The sequence below is a fragment of the Mauremys reevesii genome, linkage group 17, assembly GCF_016161935.1.
Source record: "Mauremys reevesii isolate NIE-2019 linkage group 17, ASM1616193v1, whole genome shotgun sequence".
In the NCBI taxonomy this organism is placed as follows: Eukaryota; Metazoa; Chordata; order Testudines; family Geoemydidae; genus Mauremys; species Mauremys reevesii.
Window position 1 is genome coordinate 6,004,419 of NC_052639.1, and position 19,724 is coordinate 6,024,142.

Below are 19,724 nucleotides of genomic sequence, written 5' to 3' on the forward strand. Positions count from 1 at the left end.
GACTGGGTAAAAGAGCCCAGGAAGGAAGCGCAAGGCGGTGGGGAAGCAGAAGAGGGAGAGATGAAAGGGTAGCTGGTGCCTGATCCAGGAGATCTCTATGTGGAGAGACCTTTTCCCACCCCTGTCCCTTGGGAGAAGGGCTACTCACAATCCCCAAAAGATTTGTGCCCAGACGTACAATGGGAATTCGTGCCCACAACTAGGGTGACCAGACAGCAAGTGTGAAAAATCAGGACAGGGGATCCTGGGTAATAGGAGCCTATATAAGAAAAAGATGCAAAAATCGGGACTGTTCCTATAAAATTGAGACATCTGGTCACCCTACCCACAACCCCCTTCTCCAAACTCACACCAGTCACTTCTCGTTGGCTGGTCCGGCTGGGTGCTATCCCCAGACTAAGCCACGTCTGGCCTCTTTGTTTCCCTCCCCAGGGGCCGCCCAGCTCTGTTTGTGCCGGTCAGAACAGACCCCACTTACCCGGCATCGCTGCTGTTCCCGCAGAGCAGAGCATCCAGCGAGCCCTCCAGAAAGTAGAAATTCCCTTTGCAATTCAGGAAAAAAGCAAGAAGTGAGAATTGCAGACATTGATTTGCACATGTTTGTTTATCATTTGCAATTCTTCAACAAATGGCTAATTGGATTGTGTCCCAGCATAAAGCATTCACCACAGCTATTGCTTCCTAGATTTGCTAGTTATATTGTGCTAATTTGCACAGGTGACCTTAGTCACATGGTTTTGTTTCACTTGCCTGACTGGCTGATGCCCAAACCCAGCGACAGCTCTAGAGACAGCCAGCAAGAGTGGTCAGCGCGAATGCTTGTGTGAATACAGGTTAACATTCTCTCTCATGCAAACCAAGGCTCGCTGGTGTGAACGTTCACAGAAGGGGACTAAAAAGACTGGAGAAAGGCCAGCGCCATGGCTCTGCAGGTTTCCAGCTGAGTGAATTTTTGCACATGCCCTGCTGGGAAACTGTGGAAAATAACAAGCACTCTCAGGCCAGCACCAAACTGAGCCCACTACGAGACTGGGAATGCATCAAGCTCATTCCTCTTTGATATTGCCAGTGATCCACCCAGCCGAGAACCACAGCAGCTGCTGAGACACAGCAAAGAGGGAATTTAATTTCATTTACTGACATGGAGAACATGCCCCTGGGGTCAGGCCCTTCTGGCGGGTGCGGATCAGCAGCCTGAGCCACCTGCATGGAGAAGCAATGAGTCCCCCGCCTTGGGTATTACCTGATTTGGACTTTGCCCTCTGAATAGCCTGGAGGGACCTATCTGGAGCCTGTGCTGTGCATCCCAATCAATGATTCCTTCCCAGCCCCCATGCCTCTATTTAACTAACCAGTGGAGTGTTGAAAAGCCGCCCCACATATGGCATTTCAGGCCAGGATGTGTTGCTGTGGTGTGAGCAGCTGTTAACCTGAATGCATGGCCAGAATGTGTCACTGCTGTTTGCATAGGTTTCAGTCATTCGTGGATATTGACTTTAACTCCCCTGCTAAGGAGCCTTCTTGTGGAATAAAGCACCTCAGTCAGCATGTAATGTGACCTGCTGCTGAGTTCTGCTGAGTGCTCTAAACAAGATGTGAAAGACTCCAGCCAATACCTATCACACTGCAGCTGTTACTTGGCAGCGACAGGCTGACTAGCAGCTGGTTCTGCCTCTTGTATAAATGTGCCTGCACTGTGGAAGGACCCTGGATGTGAAAGCAGTTTCAGAATTCTCTCTCCACCCTTGGTGTGTGGCTCCGTATTCAATGAAGGGTTCCGCCCTTTTGTTTTAAACACTTTCTTTTTTGCCAAAACATTTTGATTTTCTCAACATTTTCTGGTTTTGGACAAAAATATTCATTTCTCGTTTCTGGAGTCCACCTCCAGCTTTTGATGTTTGTGGCTAATTTTGATTTGTCATTGGCTTAATCACATGGTGCAAAATTTTCCAAGGATGGTGGATAGTCCTGGATGTTGATTGGCTTAGGAGTGGGGCTGTGAATGGCAGCCAATCCTGGACGTTGATTGGCTGAGGAGAGGGGCTCTGAATGGTGGCGAGGAGTCAATCAGATTGTTTACACTTTTTGACAGCAGAGAGAAGGCACACAAGTATTTACCTTCATCGTTGATGTAAGAATCCCAGTCAAAAGTCCCATTACTCAACCCAGTTGTGTTGCCATAGAGAGTTGAGTTAGCGATCGTGTCATTGTCCAGTCCAAAGAAGTCCTCTTGCAAAGTGTCATTTATAGGGGGTGGCCACCTAACGCATTTTTGCCGAAGGTTCCCCATGAACAACTGAAGTCCAACCAGTGCAAAAACACTCAGACAGAAGACGGTGAGAATCATGACATCAGAGAGCTTCTTCACGGACTGTACCAAAGCTCCAACAATTGTCTTCAGCCCTGAGGAGGGAGACATTATTATTGGTGTAGTTATTAATTTGTTAATCATCGATAATGTTCTAATGTTGCTATGGAGCTCATGCATCCCATAAGAGTTGTCCACTGCCCTAACTCCAGACCAGCCTGGATTTCAGTGTAAGGCAAGACCCCTCCCCATAAAAATTCACCTGCCCGTGGTACAATGCTATTATCCAAAGGGTTGGAAATAAAGCGGGGTGAAATTTTTCTGCCAACACGTTTCTTTTTCTGGCACAAAATGCAGATTTGGCAACACCAAAGTGTTTTGCAAATTGTTTCAGATAAAACCTGCCCCCAAAATAAAAAAAATGGAAACATTTTGTTTCAACGTTTTTAAAATGAAACATTTCAATTTTTCAGTTCAAAACTTTTTGTTTACAAATTTCCGTAGGTTTATATAACAAACATTTAAAACATTTTAAAATGGTCAAAATCAAAACATTTAAATTTTGCTAAAACAAAAAATCAGAAATGATTTTTTTGACTATTCAGTTCACCAAAAATTTCAAAAAATGTCATTTTCTATTAGTCCTAAAATGTTTTTTTCCTGAGTTTTTGGAATTGCCAGTGAACTGAAAAATCTCTTATTCACAGAGCTCTGTCAGTTCTTTCCTGACCCCACCAGACACCAGCACATGCCCTGACACATTAATTATGCCGTGTAATGAGGCCTGCTGCCCCTGAGGTTTTGAATCACTCTGTGCCCGCAAATGGTCCTTTTGATGTGCTAGATCACACAAAAGAACAGGTTTCAGAGTGGTGGCCATGTTAGTCTGTATCAGCAATAACAACGAGGAGTACTTGTGCCACCTTAGAGACTAACACATTTATTTGGGCATAAGCTTTTGTGGGCTAGAACCCACTTCATCAGATGCATGGAGAGGAAAATACAGTAGGAAGATCTATATACACAGTACATGAAAAATGGGAGTTTCCTTACCAAGTGGGGGGTCAGTTCTAACGAGACAATTCAATTAAAGTGGCCATACCGGACGGTCTCTACGCAAAAGAATAAATGGACACAAATCAGACGTCAAGAACTATAACATTCCAAAGCCAGTCGGAGAACACTTCAGCCTCCCTGGACACTCAATAACAGAACTCAAAGTCACAATACTCCAACAAAAAAACTTCAAAACCAGACTCCAATGAGAAACTGCAGAACTGGAATTAATTTGCAAACTGGACACCATCAAATTAGGCCTGAATAAAGACTGAGAGTGGATGGGTCACTACAAAAACTAAAACTAATTTCCCCCTATTGTTACTCACACCTTCTCATCAACTGTTTGATATGGGCCACTTTGATTACCACTACTAAAGTTATTTTCCTCCTGTTGATAAGAGCCCACTTTAATTGAATTGTCTCATTAGAACTGACCCCCCACTTGGTAAGGCAACTCCCATCTTTTCATGTACTGTGTATATATATCTTCTTACTGTATTTTCCACTCCATGCATCTGATGAAGTGGGTTCTAGCCCACGAAAGCTTATGCCCTAATAAATTTGTTAGTCTCTAAGGTACCACAAGTCCTCCTTGTTGTTTTTACAAAAGAACAGGTTTCACAAACACATTTAAATGGATACTATGGAAACATCCCTAGACTGGCCCTAAAATCTTTCCATCACAGAAGCGTTACTATTTCCCCTGATGGTTTCTAACTCCCTTTCATTGTGTGTTTTTCCTCTCATTTGAAACTTGCCAAATAAAATCACAGTTAGGTTAAAATGAACAGGAGGAGGTTCTGTGCTGTTGCACCTGGGATGAATTATTTGCTAATCCTGATCTCAGGGCAGAGAATTCTGCTGCGTCCAAAGGAGAGTCTCTCTTCCTGTAACCACCGGGAGAACTTTGAGCTCTGCCAAGCCCTTCCACTCTGCTCTGAACCCTTTGAGCTGGAGAAGTCTTTGTGCTTCTGAGTGACAGTTCGCATTGGGGCTAGGTTACCTCATCTTTTGCTCTGAAAGCACAATGGTAGCTTCCTGTCCCAAGCGGGAGCAGGCTATTGAACAGACCCTGAGAGGCCCTTGGGATGTGAAGATATTTATTCCCCTCGTGTGACGCCCAAATTAGTGATGGGACCAAGCCTCAGAATTCATCTCTGGAGCCCAAAACAGTCCCCAAGCACAGGAGTGCTCAGATCTGCCACTTGCTTTGGACCCATTTCATGTCCAAATATATATTGGAGATCAGTTTGTCACAGTCGCTGTGCCAATATTTCCACCTGTTGAGGTAAAACTCTGATTCTCTAAGGACCCATGTACGTGGGGAAACTGACTGGAATAACGAGAGGAGAATAAACGGCTCCAGAATAACTGCCAGTGGGGTGCAGACTCTAGACCAGATAAAGAGATGACATTCCAGATTAATTACTCCGCTTGGGAAGTACATTGATTATCCTGGAATAAAAGTGACTTTCATTGCCTCCGCAGATCCCTCACCAGCAAGCCAGCTGGCCCTGCCGTTGGCCTTGGCACCCATTCAAAGCTGTTAGCTATTGAGGGAGTGGGCACAGGCCCATTTGACTCCTACATTGTGCAACCGAGGAAAGATGCAAACCCCAATAATCCTATCCCTGTGCCAGGGGCTTAGGGGAGTCATTGTTTGGTTTTGCTTTTAACCCTTTGACTGGTAGGGAGTTCATAGGGGGATCCCCCGTATTATTGTATTTTGGCTGAGGAAGGACTAATCCTGTGGGTAAAACAAGCAGGCTATAGCTGGCATTGGGTCCCCTCTGCCTTGGCAGGCGATGAAAGAAGCCAGGGCACAAGACTTCTTGTCCTGATGAAATATCTCCAGAGCGTCTTCGACTTGGCCACTCCTGTGATGCCAGGACACTTTCCTGGGTCTTTGCCTGAGGAATGTTAGGATCCATTGGACAAGGTTGGCAGCCACCCTTGCCAGACACCCTGCTTGCCCAAAGGGTTCTGCACTGTGCCAGCAAGGTAGCCTCCCCCATTGACCCTGAGCTATTGGTGTGCTTCTACCTTATCAAAGCATAGAGCTATGTGTGCTCAGGGTGAGGGCCCAACATCTGGCTCATATTTGGGCACATAGCCAGGTAGTTTGAATTTACACATAACCCAGCGCCATCTAGAGGCTGGGATAAGGTGACCATCAGGAGTCCCAGACTGCATATATTTGCAAAAGTGGCCTCTAAGGGTACGTTTACACTGCAATTAGACACCCACGGCAGGCCCGTGCCAGCTGACTCCGGCTCGTGGGGCTCAGGCTAGGGGGTTGTTTAATTATGATGTTGATGTTTGGGCTCAGGCTGGAGCCTGGGCTCTAAGACACTACGAGATAGTAGGGTCCCAGAGCTTGGGCTGCAGCCTGAGCCCGAATGTCTACACTGCAGTTAAACAGCCCCTGAGCCCTGTGAGCCCGAGTCAACTGGCACAGGCCAGCCATGGGTGTCTAATTCCACTGCAGACATACCCAACACTGCCAGCCAAATGGTGGGCCTAGAATTACAGGCTCACCTCTTTGTGCTCACAGCTACACACTTTCCCTTCCCTAGCTTTCTGCCTGCACCTAGTTTTGGAGGCCAGGTTGAGACCTAGCTAAAATCAAGGCCAAGACGGCTAAGCACAACTCTGCGGTCAATTAGGGTCATGATTACGCATGTCACAAACCTGTCCCCCTACCCCCCAAACATGGAGATTAGCTTGAGGTCTTTTCCATAATTAAGTCCTTATAGTTCAGTCATTTTGGACATATCTGAGTGCAGTAAAAATGCTAAATCCTGCTTCTCGTGTTCAAATGAGTTGACCATACTCAGCTGGGTAAGAACAGAAGAACATCATCACATAAGAAGGGCCATGCTGGGTCAGACCAATGGCTCAGCTAGGCCATCTTGTCTCTGACAGAGGCCAATGCCAGATGCTTCAGAGGGAATGAACAGAACAGGGCAATTTATCAAGTGATCCATCCCCTGTCACTTACTCCCAGCTTCTGGCAGTCAGAAGTTTAGGGACAACCAGAGTATGGGGTTCTGCTCATGACCATTTTGGCTAAGAGCCATGGATGGACATATCCTCCATGAACTGACATTTTTTAAACTCAGTTATACTTTGGGCCTTCACAACATCTCCTGGCAAGGAGTTACACAAGGTTGGCTTTGTATTAGTAGGATTTTATGTTTGTATTTTGTATAATCTAGAATGAAGGATAAAGAATAAGATAATAATGTAGCATGTATTAAATCTATTGATGTATGATTTTACCATATCCAGCCAGCCACCCTTTTTGAGTAGCAGAAAGGAATGGCCTAATGTGTCATTGGTAGAGATGCATCAGCCAGAATTTTTTTGTGTTTGGACTTCAAGGCAGAAACAGATCTTTGAGTATCAGAGGGGTAGACGTGTTAGTCTGGATCTGTAAGAGCAGCAAAGAATCTTGTGGCACCTTATAGACTAACAGACGTTTGGGAGCATGAGCTTTCGTGGGTGAATACCCACTTCGTCGGATGCATGTAGTGGAAATTTCCAGGGGCAGGTATATATAAGCAAGCAAGAAGCAGGCTAGAGATAACGAGGTTAGTTCAATCAGGGAGGATGAGGCCCTGTTCTAGCAGTTGAGGTGTGAAAACCAAGGGAGGAGAAACTGGTTCTGTAGTTGGCAAGCCATTCACAGTCTTTGTTTAATCCTGAGCTGATGGTGTCAAATTTGCAGATGAACTGAAGCTCAGCAGTTTCTCTTTGAAGTCTGGTCCTGAAGTTTTTTTGCTGCAGGATGGCCACCTTAAGATCTGCTATCGTGTGGCCAGGGAGGTTGAAGTGTTCTCCTACAGGTTTTTGTATATTGCCATTCCTAATGTCTGATTTATGTCCATTTAACCTTTTCCGTAGAGACTGTCCAGTTTGGCCAATGTACATAGCAGAGGGGCATTGCTGGCATATGATGGCGTATATTACATTGCTGGATGTGCAGGTGAATGAGCCGGTGATGGTGTGGCTGATCTGGTTAGGTCCTGTGATGGTGTCTCTGGTGTAGATATGTGGGCAGAGTTGGCATCAAGGTTTGTTGCATGGATTGGTTCCTGAGCTAGAGTTACTATGGTGCGGTGTGCAGTTGCTGGTGAGAATATGCTTCAGGTTGGCAGGTTGTCTGTGGGCGAGGACTGGCCTGCTCCCAAGGCAAAGTGTGGGAAAGTGAGGGATCATTGTCCAGGATGGGTTGTAGATCCCTGATGATGCGTTGGAGGGGTTTTAGCTGGGGACTGTATGTGATGGCCAATGGAGTCCTGTTGGTTTCTTTCTTGGGTTTGTCTTGCAGTAGGAGGCTTCTGGGTACACGTCTGGCTCTGTTGATCTGTTTCCTTATTTCCTCATGCGGGTATTGTAGTTTTGAGAATGCTTGATGGAGATTTTGTAGGTGTTGGTCTCTGTCTGAGGGGTTAGAGCAGATATGGTTGTACCTCAAGTATCAGAGGGGTAGCCGTGTTATTCTGGATCTGTAAAAGCAGCAAAGAATCCTGTGGCACCTTATAGGCTAACAGACGTTTTACAGCATGAGTTTTCGTGGGTGAATACATCCGACGAAGTGGATATTCACCCACGAAAGCTCATGCTGTAAAACGTCTGTTAGTCTATAAGGTGCCACAGGATTCTTTGCTGGTTGTACCTCAGTGCTTGGCTGTAGACAATGGATTGTGTGGTGTGCCCAGGATGGAAGCTGGAAGCATGAAGGCAGGCATAGCGGTCGGTAGGTTTTCGGTATAAGGTGATGTTAATGTGACCATCACTTATTTGCACTGTGGTGTCTAGGAAGTGGACCTCCCGTGTAGATTGGTCCAGGCTGAGGTTGATGGTGGGGTGGAAGCTGTTGAAATTGTGGTGGAATTTTTCCAGAGTCTCCTTCCCATGGGTCCAGATGATGAAGATGTCATCAATGTAGCGTAGGTAGAGAAGGGGCATGAGTGGATGAGAGGTGAGGAAGCGTTGTTCCAGGTCAGCTATAAAAATGTTGGCATATTGTGGGGCCATGTGGGTGCCCATAGTGGTGCCACTGATCTGGAATTAGTTGTGTGTGAGGATAAAGGCACAGAGCTCAGCAACCAGTTGTGCTGTGGCATCATCAGGGATACTGTTCCTGACAGCTTGTATTCCATCAGTGTGTGGGATGTTTGTGTAGAGAGCCTCTACATCCATGGTGGCTAGGCTGGTGTTTTCTGGAAGGTCACCAATGCATTGTACTTCCCTCAGAAAATCAGTGGTGTCACGGAGATAGCTGGGAGTGCTGGTGGCATAGTGTCTGAGTAGAGAGTCCACATATCCAGACAGTCCTTCAGTGAGAGTGCCAATGCCCGAGATGATGGGGCGCCCAGGATTTCTGGGTTTGTGGATCTTGGGTAGTAGATAGAACAACCCTGGTCGGGGCTCTAAGGGTATGTTGATTTGTTCCGGTGTTAGTGTAGGGAGTGTCCTGAGTAGATGGTACAGTTTCTTAGTGTATTCCTCAGTGGGATCTGAGGGAAGTGGCCTGTAGAATTTGGTATTGGAGAGTTGTCTGGTGGCCTCCTTTTGATAGTCAGACCGGTTCATGACTTCAAAGAGAAACTGCTGACTTGCATCCGACGAAGTGAGTATTCACCCACGAAAGCTCATGCTCTAAAACGTCTGTTAGTCTATAAGGTGCCACAGGATTCTTTGCTGCTTTTGCTGAGCTTCAGTTCATCTGCAAATTTGACACCATCAGCTCAGGATTAAACAAAGACTGTGAATGGCTTGCCAACTACAAAACCAGTTTCTCCTCTCTTGGTTTTCACACCTCAGCTGCTAGAAGAGGGCCTCATCCTCCCTGATTGAACTAACCTCGTTATCTCTAGCCTGCTTCTTGCTTGCTTATATATACCTGCCCCTGGAAATTTCCACTACATGCATCCAACGAAGTGGGTATTCATCCACGAAAGCTCATGCTCCCAAACGTCTGTTAGTTTATAAGGTGCCACAGGACTCTTTGCTGCTTTTACAGATCTTTGAGGGCCACCATTTTGTTGTAGGTTTAGCATTTTAAAATAAGTAAAAGAATGTGGTGATTGTTTTTCATTTGCATTGCAATTTGATGTTCCTGTTCAAAATGTACTGTGTAAATTAATTCTGTTTTGTGTGTGAATGAGGAATGGGTGTTAAGAGATAAGTGTGAAGGCCATCACTGAACCAGATGTTCTAGGGAGGAACCGGAGACAGACGCAAGGGCCCCAGGAGGCTGGAACACGCCCCTATTGAAATGCCTGAGGAGGGCAGATTGACAACTCTAAAGATGAGACAGGCACCTATCAGTGGGGACAAGATAGCACTGATCAAAACCAGCCTGGGGTAACTCCCTGAGAGACTTAATAAAAGAACAAGATAAAGAATGAAAAGGACAATTTAAGAAAACAAGCACTCATCAAACAACAATTGATTACAGCATGACAGTGCAAAACTCACTGGTTCCAATGAAGGAAAATCACTATATAAACAGGGTGCCTTGCCATGAAATTTTGGGTTCATCCTGCCAAGACTTCCCTGGAGCATCATATCGCGACCGACAGAACCAGGCTCTTACCTACACGTGATCAGCCTAGCTGGCCACTAGATTGATCCGGACTCTGGACTGGTAACTATAACATTGACTGGCGGGGCAGTGTGTGGTGTGATTGAATGCATATGCTAATTGTTGTATCTTCAATGAACATGGCATATTGCCTTCTCCCCTGAAAAAGATCCCGTGTGCTTCTTATAAGCAGAACATTTTTGGCAGAGAATGTGTTGTGTGGAGTAGTACTTCCTTTTGGTTTTTTTTAAAACCTGCTGCCTGTTAATTTCATTGGGTGACCCTTGGTCCTTGTGCTTTGTGAGACGGTAAATAACAGTCCCCTATTCACTTTCTCCACACCACTATAGATTTTATAGACCTCTATCATATCCCCCCTTAGTCAGTTCTTTTCCAAGCGGAACAGTCCCAGTCTGATTAATCTCTGCTCATGAATAGCCCCACTGAATGAATGGGACTCACCCACATATGTAAAAATCAGCAGGATTTGACCCTAAAGGCTACATCTACACGTGGAGCTAGGTGTGTGATTCCCAGCTCATGCAGACACTCCTGTACTAGATCTTATCAAGCTAGTGTGCTAAAAATAGTAGTGTAGCCACACTAGCACAGTCAACGGCAAGTGGTGGCCTAGCTTAGCTCCCGCCAATACACACCTACAGGGTCCAGAAAGGTTTGTGCACTGGGCAGCTAGCCTCACCACTGCCTGTGCTACTGCAGCTACTCTACTGTTTTTAGCCCAATGAGAGTGAATGCGAGTATGTCTACATGAGCCGGGAACACACCTGAGCTCCAAGCACAGACACTCAAAGTCTGAAACGTATTCCTTTCTTTTAAAGACACAAAATAATGCAAAACAATTAAATGCATTTTTCTCAAAGTTTTCAAAGGCAAAAAAACTACTTTGGGACATGGAAATTGTCAGCTCAAAAGGACTTTTTTTGCAAAGTTATGCACAAGCAAAAGCAGGGTCTTATAACTGGGCTGGCAATGCTGCTGGAGCTTTTAGCACTACCAATGACATAATGCCCCAAACTCAAAGAAAAATGCCTTCGCCTCTCAACAGGCAAGGGGCCATTTTCTCCACTATCCTCCAGCCTGTATAGTCAGTTATGCCAGTGACAGTGAGTGCAAAGTGGGTATAAAACAGTGTCACATAGGAACAGGAGGAACTTTGCACTGGTGGGACAATCCAAGGTGCAGGGCAAAGATCTGCAAGCCGGCTGGTTTTTCAAGGTAAAGCTTAAACTATGGAAAGGAACGGAGATGGTTTGAAAGGCAAATGCTCTTTGACCTACCTGGAATCACGGTGATTGTTTTCAGTGCACGGAGGACACGGAACGTTCGTAGAGCTGAGACATTTCCCAAATCCACAAACTCTGTGGTGTAACTGGGGGAGGTGAGGAGAAAGGAGGATTCAGAAGGATTCAGACTTTGCTGAAGGTGAGGAGTGTTTTCACAGCACTCTAGGTCATGGTCACTTTCAGAGACAAAAGCAGTAGATCTGCCAACCTGCAGCGTTACCGCCGAGGGAGCCTACAGGCTGTGTGCTGCTGTGAGTGCCTGAAGAGGACTCATTAGCACTTCACAGCTACTTGCAAAGACTAAGGGGGGAAGGTCTGGAGCTGTGTTGCCTTGAGAAGGCTGGAGAAAGCTCCCAGGAGCAAGGTGCCTGTGGTTTTGTCTACACTGGGAAGTTTTACAGCAGGTGAGCTATACTGATTGATTCCTGATGATGATGATGATGATGATAGCATCCTTGAGCTCCAGTCTTGGACATGGCCCCACTGCGCTAGGTGGTGTACAAACACAACACAGAGATGCCCCCTGCATTCACTGGAGGTTTTTAAGAGCAGGTTAGACAAACACCTGTCAGGGATGGTCTAGATAATCTTTAGTCCTGTCTTGAGTGCAGGGGGCTGGACTAGATGACCTCTCAAGGTCCCTTCCAATCCTATGATTCAATGAAATTCCTCATGTCCACATGCTGCACTGGTGCAGCTTACTCTGGTTTCAAGCCAAGGAAGATCAAGTCCCTTATTATATTGGTGCATAAGGTGGCCGCTCCACCTTCCCACAACACCAGACATTCCGGTACTTCTGGGAATGGTGTGACCCTGCCCCCGCCGGTGATAACTCTGCCCTCGCTGGCATGGTGGTGGGTGCGAGGTCATGCCACATGCGGAGGGGGCACCATCTTTCAGAGTGCGCCACCTCACCCCCACCAGTGTGACTTTGCACACACGGTGCATTCGAGGTCACCCTGCATTCCAGAGGTGCCATTTTTAAGAGTGGGCTGGGGCAGAGCAGTGTCCCCCATCTGACACGGGACAAAACCATGTCCAGTTGTGTCCAAATACCGGGCGTGGCAAACCTCTCAAAAAGAGGGCCATCCAGTTTAATCCTGGACTAGTGGCCTCCCTACTGTGCATTAGCCGGTGCGGACAAATCTTAGGATGTGGTAGTCACACTGTCATGAGGCCACTGTGGATGATGCCTTTGGGATCTGGGGTAGGGTTGCCAGGTGTCCGGTTTTCCACCGGAATGCCCGTTCGAAAAGGGACCCTGGCGACTCCAGTCAGCACTGCTGACTGGGCTGTTAAAAGTCTGGTCAGCAGTGCTGCAGGTCTAAGGCAGGCTCCCTACCGGCCCTGGCACCGCACTGTGCCCTGGAAGTGGCCAGCAGGTCCGGCTCCTGGCGGGGGGCCACGGGGCTCTACGTGCTGCCCCCGCCCCGAGCACCGGCTCCACAGCCAGTGGGAGCTGGTGGGAGGGCAGTGCCTGTGGACGAGAGCAGCGCACGGAGCCTCCTGGCCCCCCCATCAAATTTGTTAAATTTAACATCTTCACTGCCCATCTGGAAGAGGAAGTAGCCAGCACATTAACTGGGCCCAGTGGATATTGAAGGGGTGTGGTGTGAACACTAATGAGGACAGAGAAATAATAGGAAGAGAGTCACTGCAGAAAGACTAGAAATATGGGTAGGAAGTAGCACAGTTTGAGTCTTTCTGGGCAAAGCGAGGTAACAAGCCAGACCTGACTGAGATGGACAGGCAAGGTGACCTAGGTGGGCTTTGTCTGCTTTGGAGATGTGCCCCAATCCTGGCCATAGGGGGCCAACAACCAGAGCAAAGCCCCAAGTATAGACAAGGAAAGTCACAATATACCCCAGTGAAGTTTAACCCTGCTTGGCACTGGGGTTAGCTCCACCGATGCAATCACAGCTCTCCTTGTCTACATTTGGGGTGTGGCTACTGCAGTGACTGGCCATCAAGTGCAGGAATTGGGGCATATCCCCAGTGTAGACGATACCAGCTCTAACATCTCTGGCAATTTTCCAGACATTTGTTTCCAATTCATCCTATACCAACAATGTTACAACTTGGTTAGCTAGGCTTCCTGCTTGTGCCATGTCCCTTACTGAGTATACTTACGCCATAATGATAACACTGAAATCCAGCCAGTTCCATGGGTCACGTAGGAATGTAAATTGGTCAATGCAAAATCCTCTGGCTGCTATCTTTATCATGGACTCAAAGGTGTATATCCCAGTGAAGGTGTATCTGAAAGCAGAAACAGTGACTTATGATAAGTAGACAAGACAAGCAGCTCAAAGGGAAAACTATCCAAGACACTTGCAAAAATGTTGTGTGTATGTGGGAAAAATGGGTCCTGAGACCTTCATGGGAAAAGGGTTGGAAAATATGTCTTATCAATCATTTCCCATGGCTGCTGACAGCAGTTGAGCTCTGCTAGCATTAGCAAAATTGGGAGCCTTAATACAGATGGCCACTCCCTACCAACACTGCTTTCAGCACCATGAGCTGCATTTCCAAATGAGCTCAGTATGGTGAGGGCACGCGGGTCCAGGCCATTAGGGTCACCACTGGGGCTGCTGGGTGTTTTGAAAACTTCAGCCCTGTTTAGGCACCTAAATGGGAGGCTCTTTGGAAAATCTGGCACTGATAGTGGGTGCTGAGCCATGGTAATCTGGCCCCAAATTGTGGGTGCTGAGCCCTCAAAAACCTGCTGCCTTCTCGGAGCCCTGTCTGTCCTGTAGCTGAGCCGCGGTGAGTAGTGGGGGGAGGCTGTTCAGAAATGTGCCTGTGGTTGCAAAGTCTAGAGCTGGACACAAACTTGGGTTCTGAGATCGCAACCATGGCGACAGCTCAGTCCGGTGGTCTCCAAACTACACATGCCCATTTCCCAAGGCCCCTCCACACCTTCCCCTCAGGCCCCTGTCTGATAAGCAGGACAGATTTCTGTAAGGAGCAGCCACGCAGGGAAGGGGGCCACCCTCTCCAGTGCCATCAGGTGGCCAAGCAGCGATGGGAGGAAAGGAACTTACTCCACGTTCTTGGCCCACGGTGGCGGGTCGCTCATTGCCATGAACACACAGTTGGTCAAAATGGTGATCATGATAAACATGCTGAATAATTTACAACCAGGTCAAGGAAAATCTCTCTGGCGTGTCACAGGCTCCCCTCCTCCCCCGAGTGCTTGCCAAGGCCGGGCGCAGCACATGCAGCATTTCCCTCCACCCCAGCCCTGGAGTGCGGCTCCCAGAAAAGATCCTGGCGCTTGTTATTCCTTTCAGAACGACGCAGAGATGGAGAAAGCTTAAACTATTCCACCAATGTCCCCTTTCACTATGGTCACTTCTCTGCCTCCAGCCACAGCCTGGAAACTGAGCACAGCACAGCCGGCGCTGGGCCCCAGTCCTTCCCTGCATCCCTCAGTCCTCCTCTCCCGCCTCTCCCCCAACCTCTAGCCACTTTGCAAACAGGATCTTCCCTTTCGCCTCCCACCTCTCTCCCTAGCAACCTGCCCCCACCTATGTCTCCACTGGCCCAGAGTCCTGCATGCCTCTGATTCTCCTCACTTCTGGGTACTGGGCCCTCACCACAGGCACGAATGGGCCCCTTAAAGAGATGCTCACGTTCAGCTACAGCTATTTGACTCGAAGCAGGAATGAATTCCTACTGCGGGGTTGCCTGGGAGGTCAGACTGGGTGATCATGGTGGTCCCTTCTGGCCTTAAAACTCTCTGAATCTCCTGGCCAGAGCAGGTGAACACTTCTCTGTTCATATTCTCCTTGCGCTCCCTGCTGCCCTCTCTGCCCTAACCTCCCTCATCCTAGCTCCTCCTTCCCGTGACCCCTCAGCTCTTAGTACACGCTGCACCCCCTGCCAAACACCCTGAAACACACAAACCTCCTCCACTGCCCACTGCCCAGCGCCCCTCTGCCCACAGACCCCCCACTGCCGAACACCCTGAAACACACAAACCTCCTCCACTGCCCACTGCCCAGCGCCCCTCTGCCCACAGACCCCCCACTGCCAAACACCCTGAAACACACAAACCTCCTCCACTGCCCACTGCCCAGTGCCCCTCTGCCCACAGACCCCCCCCACTGCCAAACACCCTGAAACACACAAACCTCCTCCACTGCCCACTGCCCAGCACCCCTCTGCCCACAGACCCCCCACTGCCGAACACCCTGAAACACACAAACCTCCTCCACTGCCCACTGCCCAGCGCCCCTCTGCCCATAGACCCCCCACTGCCAAACACCCTGAAACACACAAACCTCCTCCACTCCCCACTGCCCAGCACCCCTCTGCCCACAGACCCCCCCACTGCCGAACACCCTGAAACACACAAACCTCCTCCACTTCCCACTGTTCAGCGCCCCACTGCCCACCGTCCTCCATCCCCTCACTGCCCAGAGCCCCCCCACTAGCCCCTCCAGAGACCCACTCTCCTGTGTCCTGCCCAGGCACCAGCTGAGCAAGCTGGTGCTTGGGGCGGCAGAGTCTATGGGGCGGCTTCCTCCCAAACCTAGGGCGGAACGGCCGCTTTTTTTTTTGTTGGCTGCTCCGGCTGCCCTGTAGGGTTTTTTGTTTTGTTTTCCCCTGCTTTGCCGGCCACGCCGTTGTTTCTCCCCCCGCCCCCCCCCCGCTTTGCCGCTCCAGCCGCGCCGTGTTCCCCCCCACCGCGCCGTGTTCCCCCCCTTTGCCGTTCCAGCCACAACGTGTTCCCCCCCGAGCTTTGCCACTCCAGCTGCGCCGTGTTCCCCCCGAGCTTTGCTGCCCCAGCCGCTCGTGTTCCCCGAGCTTTGCCGCTCCAGCCGCGCCGTTCTTCCCCCTCCCCACTTTGCTGCTCCAGTGGCCCTGTCCCTTTTTTTTTTTTTGCTTGGGGCAGCAAAAAAGCCAGAGCCGGCCCTGGTCCTGCCGCCTGTCCGCATTCACTGGCCCTGCTGGGAGGTGACCGGATCCACGGGGTTAAGCGAGGAGCGCTCCAGCAGGGCTGTGTGGCACTGTCTCCCCCTCAGCCGGCCCAGCCCCCTGCCAGGACCCAGGAGCGGCAAAAATTGAATTTTTAGGCACCCTTAGAATGCCAGCGGACCTAGGCACTGTGCCTCATGGGAAATCTGGCCTTGCTCCTAGCTGCCCTGCAGTCTGAGTTTTGTCTCCCCCACCACCACCTGCACCATCTCTGCTCCCCTTCCTGGCTGGGCCTCCTGGCCTGTTCCCCATCTCTCAGTGTCTCTGTGGCTTCTGATGCTCTGTCCTTCCTTGGCCTCTCCTGGTTCTCTTCCAATGCTCCTTTCACATCCAGGCCTGGGCTCCCCCTAAAGCTTAGGTCTCTCCAGCTATGTTGCTCAGGGGTATGAAATGTAGTTAAGCCATCCTAGATCCAAGTGTGGACAACACTTGGCCGATGGAAGAATTCTTCCGTTGCCCTAGCTACCACTTCTCAGGGAGGTGGATGAACTACAGTGACAGGCGAACGCCTCCCGTCGGCATAGTGTCTATGCTACAGCGCTATCACAGTATAAGGCAGCATTTCTAGTATAGACATGCCCTTGGTATCTCCTTCCATTGTTCCTTGTCCTTTCCTCTCTGCCTGTCTGCTGGCGACCCTCTCCCTGTTCCTTCTCCTTGTTTGGGTGACCTAATTCCCCCAGCTATCCCTCTGTAGCAGGGATTCCAAATCCACCACTCCACCCAGCTCCTCCTCTTCTGTCCAATCCTGCATCTGGAACCGACACCTCCTTTTAGATGTCCCACCATCTGCTCACACTCACTCTTTGCAAACCTGAGCTCTGTATCTTCTCTCCTCGCTCCCTCCCACCACCTCCCTTCTCCATCCTCTACATCTCCTGGACCTAAGAGATGGTGTTATCTCTGACTCTGACCCAAGTGACTCCTGCCACTTCCTCCTCTCTCACATCGCCTCCCCTCACCCTCCACACTGCTAACATCCCTCTCTGGCAGCTCATCATCTCTTGCCCCAATCAGTATAATTCTCCTACCCACATCCTGCCCTTACTGCCCTGGACAATCTAAATCATTGCTTGTGGCTCTGGCCTAATTACTCCCCACTCCCCAGCCCTACCTCACACTCCAGGGACTCTGGCTTCCTGTCTCTTACTCCTCCATCTTCAAAGCTGCAACCCCAACAACAGCTCTATTCTCAGTTTCTCCTGCTCCCCAGCCCCCTCCATCCCTTGAGCACCCCTCGGTCTCTCCTCCTCTTGCTTCTCCAGTGGTTTCTGTCTCTCTCTCAGTTTAGTTCCCTGGTTCACACCATCCCAAGTTTGGAGCAGTGCCTCTTGTCCCCCAAGCAACCTCTCTCTCTTTAAAAACCCACCCTAAAGCACTCCCTGGAAAGGCTTCCTGCCCAGGGCTTCATTCCAAGAATCTCTCCCCACTCCACTTTAGCTGGACTATAGTGACCATGGACAGTGGGGGCCTCACCACTGGATGCCCCCCAGGAGTTGACTAGGTGCCTGAAGCTGGGCTACCAAGAACAGAGACAGCCAATGTCAATGGGTGCCTCAACTTGTGAAAACTGGGTGGCCTGTGCTTAGCCACAAGTAAAGGAACATCAACCTCAGGCTGGCTGTGCTGTGGGTCCTTGCCACTCCTTGAACTCAGGAAATGTAGCATTAGCAATGGTATCAAAGGCCACACTAGGATAAGCCTGGGCTGATGAGATGTGACCAGTGACCCAACCTCTCCCAGTGCGATTCTCTCTTGAGACTCCAAATTCTTGACCTTGTAAAGAAGAAACACTTTCTGCCAGGCTGGGAGTTGTTCTAGGGAACATAAGAAGGGTCATACTGGGTCAGACCAGCGTTCCATCTAGCCCAGTATTCTGTCTTCCGACAGTGGCCAATGCTAGGTGCTTCGGAGGGAATGAACAGAACAGGCAATCATCAAGTGATACATCCCCTCTCGCCCATTCCCATTTCTGACAGTCAGAGGCTAGGGACACCCCGAGCATGGGGTTGTCTCCCTGGCCATCTTAAGAACATAAGAACGGCCATACTGGGTCAGACCAAAGGTTCATCTAGCCCAGTATCCTGTCTTCCAACAGTGGCCAATGCCAGACGAACAGAACAGGTAATCATAGAATCATAGAATATTAGGGTTGGAAGAGACCTCAGGAGGTCATCTAGTCCAACCCCTGCTCAAAGCAGGACCAAACCCAACTAAATCATCCCAGACAGGCCTTTGTCAAGCTGGGCCTTAAAAACCTCTAAGGATGGAGATTCCACCACCTCCCCAGGTAACCCATTCCAGTGCTTTACCACCCTCCTAGAGAAATAGTGTTTCCTAATATCCAACCTAGACCTCCCTGTAGCGAGGTGGTGTGGTGCCCCACCACCCCGCTGGGGGAAGAACCCCCCCAGACAGCAAAGTGGGCAGAGCCAGTGGATCCTGTGCCCGCCCCCCAGAGGTCAAGGCGCAGGACAGGATGTATAAAAGCCCAAACGCAGAGCTCAGTTAGTCAGCAGCCACCGGAGAGGCCAGATGCCTGTGGCCTGGCTCCAGCTTGGGAGACCCCAGCGATCTGCGGCCAACCCGAGGACTGGCCAGACCGGCCAATGCCTAAGGCTGACTGGTGCCTGGAGGAGCCACCAAGCTTACCTGTTGCCAGATACCCATAGGAGCTGCCAAGCCTACCCCTCACTAGCTACCCGGAGGAACCCATAGTGCTGGAGCCCTCTGAGGACACCACCCAGACCCAGGTACCATACGAGGGGGAGTCTGGAAGTAGCCAAGGGGGCAGCCAAACCTAGTCTGGCTGCAGCACTGCCAGAGCCCATGACAGTGTGTTGCGGCCAGGATCCCCAGTGACACAGGAGCGGGTCTTGTGCTGCTGCTAGGGCCCTGGGCTGGGACGCAGGGGAGTGGGTGGGCCTGCCTCACGGGTGGCAGTCTCCTCCTTCCCCAGGTCGCTCTAAGCCAGGGCCTGGGTTTATATGGAACTATTTGCTCAGTCCCTGCCTGAGGGCCTGAGCTCCTGACTGTTTGTTTGCTGCCTGCCCTGGCCCAGGGCCTGGACTTATCTTGTACTGCTTGCCAGGCCCTGCCTGAAGGTCTGGGCGATAGACTGGGTATTCCCCAACCCAGCAAAGAGGACATAGCGAGGCGGTGTGGTGCCCCACCACCCCGCAGGAGGTCGAGTCCCCTATACTCCCCCACTGCAATTTGAGACCATTGTTCCTTGTTCTGTCATTTGCCACCACTGGGAACAGCCGAGCTCCATCCTCTCTGGAACCCCCCTTCAGGTAGTTGAAGGCTGCTATCAAATCCCCCCTCATTCTTCTCTTCTGCAGGCTAAACAATCCCAGTTCCCTCAGCCTCTCCTCATAAGTCATGTGCTCCAGCCCCCTAATCATCAAGTGATTCATCCCCTGTCGTTCATTCGCAGCTTCTGGCAAACGGAGGCTAAGGACACCATCCCTGC

The 19,724-nt window shown here is 49.9% G+C and overlaps 1 protein-coding gene across 1 annotated transcript in view; it reads right to left on the reverse strand.

The window, feature by feature from the left end:
* Window positions 1–19,724, reverse strand: part of LOC120385062 (sodium channel protein type 4 subunit alpha-like) — a 127,511-nt gene that overhangs the window by 93,627 nt on the left and 14,160 nt on the right. The window contains 5 exon segments of the mRNA XM_039504163.1: window positions 479–542; window positions 2,119–2,403; window positions 11,261–11,352; window positions 13,397–13,525; window positions 14,311–14,400. Coding sequence (XP_039360097.1) covers window positions 479–542; window positions 2,119–2,403; window positions 11,261–11,352; window positions 13,397–13,525; window positions 14,311–14,400 — 660 coding nt within the window.